This window comes from Mesoplodon bidens (assembly GCF_964165515.1).
Source record: "Mesoplodon bidens genome assembly, chromosome: 7".
Classification (NCBI taxonomy): Eukaryota; Metazoa; Chordata; class Mammalia; order Artiodactyla; family Ziphiidae; genus Mesoplodon; species Mesoplodon bidens.
Window position 1 is genome coordinate 53,461,793 of NC_138164.1, and position 5,244 is coordinate 53,467,036.

The 5,244-nt window shown below is 40.8% G+C and overlaps 1 protein-coding gene across 1 annotated transcript; it reads left to right on the forward strand.

Moving 5' to 3' along the window:
* Window positions 1-3,061: 3,061 nt before the first annotated feature.
* On the forward strand, window positions 3,062-4,744 carry LOC308621117 (poly(rC)-binding protein 2-like). Its single transcript, XM_081241285.1, has one exon. It carries the CDS (start codon window positions 3,287-3,289, stop codon window positions 4,346-4,348), a length of 1,062 nt encoding a protein of 353 aa, XP_081097411.1. The 5' UTR covers window positions 3,062-3,286; the 3' UTR covers window positions 4,349-4,744.
* Window positions 4,745-5,244: the final 500 nt, after the last annotated feature.

Consider the following 5,244-nt stretch of genomic DNA (forward strand, 5'->3'; position numbering starts at 1 on the left):
AGACTGAAAGTGAGGGGATAGAAAAAGATATTCCATGCAAATGGAAATCAAAAGAAAGCTGGAGTAGCAATACTCATATCAGATAAAATAGACTTTAAAATAAAGAATGTTTCAAGAGACAAGGAAGGACACTACATAATGATCAAGGGATCAATCCAAGAAGAAGATATAACAATTATAAATATATATGCACCCAACACAGGAGCACCTCAATACATAAGGCAACTGCTAACAACTCTAAAAGAGGAAATCGACAGTAACACAATAATAGTGGGGGAGTTTAACACCTCACTAACACCAATGGACAGATCATCCAAACAGAAAATAAATAAGGAAACACAAGCTTTAAGTGACACAATAGACCAGATAGATTTAATTGATACTTATAGGACATTCCATCCAAAAACAGCAGATTACACTTTCTTCTCAAGTGTGCACGGATAGATCACATCTTGGGTCACAAATCAAGCCTCAGTAAATTTAAGAAAATTGAAATCATATCAAGCATCTTTTCTGACCACAACGTTATGAGATTAGAAATGAATTACAGGGAAAAATGTAAAAAACACAAATGCATGAAGGCTAAATAATACATTACTAAATAACCAAGAGATCACTGAAGAAATCAAAGAGGAAATCAGAAAATACCTGGAGACAAATGACAATGAAAACACGACGATACAAAACCTGTGGGATTCAGCAAAAGCAGTTATGAGGGAAGTTTATAGCAATACAATCCTACCTCAAGAAACAACAAACATCTCAAATAAACAATCTAACCTTACACCTAAAGGAAATAGAGGAAGAAGAACAAACAAAACCAAAAGTTAGTAGAAGGAAAGAAATCATAAAGATAAGAGCAGAAATAAATGAAATAGAAACAAGAAAACAATAACAAAGATCAATAAAACTAAAAGGTGGTTCTTTGAGAAGATAAACAAAATTGATAAACCATTAGCCAGACTCATCAAGAAAAAGAGAGAGAGGACTCAAATCAATAAAATTCGAAATAAAAAAGGAGAAGTTACAACAGACATCACAGAAATACAAAGCACCCTAAGAGACTACTACAAGCAACTATATGCCAATAAAATGGACAACCTGGAAGAAATGGACAAATTCTTAGAAAGGTATAACCTCCCAAGACCGAACCAGGAAGAAATAGAAGATATGAACAGACCAATCACAAGTAATGAAATTGAAACTGTGATTAAAAGTCTTCCAACAAACAGAAGTCCAGGACCAGATGGCTTCACAGGTGAATTCTATCAAACATTTAGAGAAGAGCTAACACCCATCCTTCTCAAACTCTTCCAAAAAATTGCAGAGGAAGGAACACTCCCAAACTCATTCTATGAGGCCACCATCACCCTGATACCAAAACCAGACAAAGGTACTACAAAAAAAGAAAATTACAGACCAATATCACTGATGAATATAGCTGCAAAAATCCTGAACAAAATACTAGCAAACAGGATCCAACAACACATTAAAAGGATCATACACCATGATCAAGTGGGATTTATCCCAGGGATGCAAGTATTCTTTGATATACACAAATCAATCAATGTGATACACCATATTAACAAACTGAAGCAGAAAAACCATATGATCATCTCAATAGATGCAGAAAAAGCTTTTGACAAAATTCAACACCCATTTATGATAAAAATTCTCCAGAAAGTGGGCATAGAGGAAACCTACCTCAACATAATAAAGGCCATATATGACAAACCCACAGCAAACATCATTCTCAATGGTGAAAAACTGAATGCATTTCCTCTAAGACCAGGAAGAAGACAAGGATGTTCAATCTTACCACTATTATTCAACATAGTTTTGGAAGTCCTAGCCACGGTAATCAGAGAAGGAAAAGAAATAAAAGGAATACAGCTTGGAAAAGAAGAAGTAAAACTATCATTGTTTGCAGATGACATGATACTATACATAGAAAATCCTAAAGATGCCACCAGAAAACTACTAGAGCTAACCAATGAATTTGGTAAAGTTGCAGGATACAAAACTAATGGACAGAAATCTCTTGCATTCCTATACACTAATGATGAAAAATCTGAAAGAGAAATTCAGGAAACACTCCCATTTACCATTGCAACAAAGAGAATAAAATACCTAGGAATAGACCTACCTAGGGAGACAAAAGACCTGTATGCAGAAAACTATAAGACACTGATGAAAGGAATTAAAGATGATAGCAACAGATGGAGAGATATACCATGTTCTTGGATTGGAAGAATCAATATTGTGAAAATGACTGTACTACCCAAAGCAATCTACAGATTCAATGCAATCCGTATCAAATTACCAATGGCATTTTTTTACAGAACTAGAACAAAAAATCTTAAAATTTTTATGGAGACACAAAAGACCCCGAATAGCCAAAGCGGTTTTGAGGGAAAAAAACGGAGCTGGAGGAATCAGACTCCCTGACTTCAGACTATACTACAAAGCTACAGTAATCAAGACGATATGGTACTGACACACAAACAGAAATATAGATCAATGGAACAGGATAGAAAGCCCAGAGATAAACCCAGGCACCTATGGTCACCTTATCTTTGACAAAGGAGGCAAGAATATACATTGTAGAAAAGACAGCCTCTTCAATAAGTGGTGCTGGGAAAACTGGACAGCTACATGTAAAAGAATGAAATTAGAACACTCCCTAACACCATACACAAAAATAAACTCAAAATGGATTAGAGAGCTAAATGTAAGACTGGACACTATAAAACTCTTAGAGGAAAACATAGGATGAACACTCTTTGACATAAATCACAGCAAGATCTTTTTTGATCCACTTCCTAGAGAAATGGAAATAAAAACAAAAATAAACAAATGGGACCTAATGAAACTTAAAGGCTTTTGCACAGCAAAGGACACTACAAACAAGATGAAAAGACAACCCTCAGATTAGGAGAAAATATTTGCAAACGGAGACCAGCAGAGGCAGCAGCCGGAGCAGCCGCAGCCTGCGCCCTCTCCCGCCTGCCTGCCCGCCCTCCGCCGCCCTCCACCCGCCCCGGGGTCTCTTTCCCCCTTCCTCCTCCTCCTCCTCCACCCCCCCTTCCTCCTCCGCCCGCCCGCGGGGCCCCCCTCGCCTTCCCGCCCGCCCCTATTGTTCCGCCCCCGGCCTCCCGCCCTTCCCCTTCCCGCCCGCTCCCCTTTTCCCCTCAGTCGCCTCGCGCCTGCAGTTTTTGGCTTTCACCCCCACCAGTGACCAAAGACTTGACCACTCAACGTCCAGCTCCTCAGAACACTGCTCGACATGGACACTGGTGTGATTGAAGGTGGATTAAATGTCACTCTCACCATCCGGCTACTTATGCATGGAAAGGAAGTTGGCAGTATCATCGGGAAGAAAGGAGAATCAGTTAAGAAGATGCGTGAGGAGAGTGGTGCACGTATCAACATCTCAGAAGGGAATTGTCCTGAGAGGATTATCACTTTGGCTGGACCCACTAATGCCATCTTCAAAGCCTTTGCTATGATCATTGACAAACTGGAAGAGGACATCAGCAGCTCTATGACCAATAGCACAGCTGCCAGTAGACCCCCAGTCACCCTGAGGCTGGTGGTCCCTGCTAGTCAGTGTGGCTCTCTCATTGGGAAAGGTGGTTGCAAGATCAAGGAAATACGTGAGAGTACAGGGGCTCAGGTCCAGGTGGCAGGGGATATGCTCCCCAACTCAACTGAGCGGGCCATCACTATTGCTGGCATTCCGCAGTCCATCATTGAGTGTGTGAAACAGATCTGCGTGGTCATGTTGGAGACTCTCTCCCAGTCCCCCCCGAAGGGCGTGACCATCCCGTACCGGCCCAAGCCGTCCAGTTCTCCAGTCATCTTTGCAGGTGGTCAGGACAGGTACAGCACAGGCAGCGACAGTGCGAGCCTTCCCCACACCACCCCGTCCATGTGCCTCAACCCTGACCTGGAGGGACCACCTCTAGAGGCCTATACCATTCAAGGACAGTATGCCATTCCACAGCCAGATTTGACCAAGCTGCACCAGTTGGCAATGCAACAGTCTCATTTTCCCATGACGCATGGCAACACCGGATTCAGTGCAGGTTTGGATTCATCTGCTCAGACTACTTCTCATGAACTCACCATTCCAAACGATTTGATTGGCTGCATAATCGGGCGTCAAGGCGCCAAAATCAATGAGATCCGTCAGATGTATGGGGCGCAGATCAAAATTGCGAACCCAGTGGAAGGATCTACTGATAGGCAGGTTACCATCACTGGATCTGCTGCCAACATTAGCCTGGCTCAATATCTAATCAATGTCAGGCTTTCCTCGGAGACGGGTGGCATGGGGAGCAGCTAGAACAGTGCAGATTCATCCATAATCCCTTTCTGCTGTTCACCACCACCCATGATCCATCTGTGTAGTTTCTGAACAGTCAGCGGTTCCAGGTTTTAAATAGTTTGTAAATTTTCAGTTTCTACACACTTTATCATCCACTCGTGATTTTTTAATTAAAGCATTTTAATTCCTTTCTCTGTTCAGCTGTTAATGCTGTGATCCATATTTAGTTTTATAAGCTTCTCCCTGGTTTTTTGGGGGGTTTTTTTTGGTTTTTTTTTTGGCTCATGAAATTTTTTTGTTTGTCATGGAAATGTAAGAGTGGAATATTAATACATTTCAGTTTAGTTCTGTAATGTCAGGAATTTTTCAAAAAAATTAAAAGATGGACTGGAGCTTTTTCTTTGTGAATAGAAACTGGATGCCACAGTGAAAAAAAAATATTTGCAAACGAATCAATGGACAAAGGATTAATCTCCAGAATATATAAACAGCTCATACAGCTCAATATTAAAAAAACAAACAACCCAACCCAAAAATGGGCAGACAACCTAAATAGACATTTTTCCAAAGAAGACATACAGATGGCCAAGAAGCACATGAAAAGCTGCTCAACATCATTAATTATTAGAGAAATTCAAATCAAAACTACAATGATGTATCACCTCACACCAGTTAGAATGGGCGTCATCAGAAAACCTATGAACAACAAATGCTGGAGAGGATGTGAAGAAAAGGGAACCCTCTTGCACTGTTGGTGGGAATGTAAATTGATACAGCCACTACAGAGAACAGTATGGAGGTTCCTTAAAAAACTAAAAATAGAATTACCATATGACCCAGCAATCCCACTACTGGGCATATACCCGGAGAAAACCATAATTCAAAAACACACATGCACTCCAGTGTTCATTGCA

Excerpts from the sequence above, each read along its gene's own strand:
- LOC308621117 (XM_081241285.1), top strand. The coding sequence starts at position 3,287 with ATGGACACTGGTGTGATTGAAGGTGGATTAAATGTCACTCTCACCATC.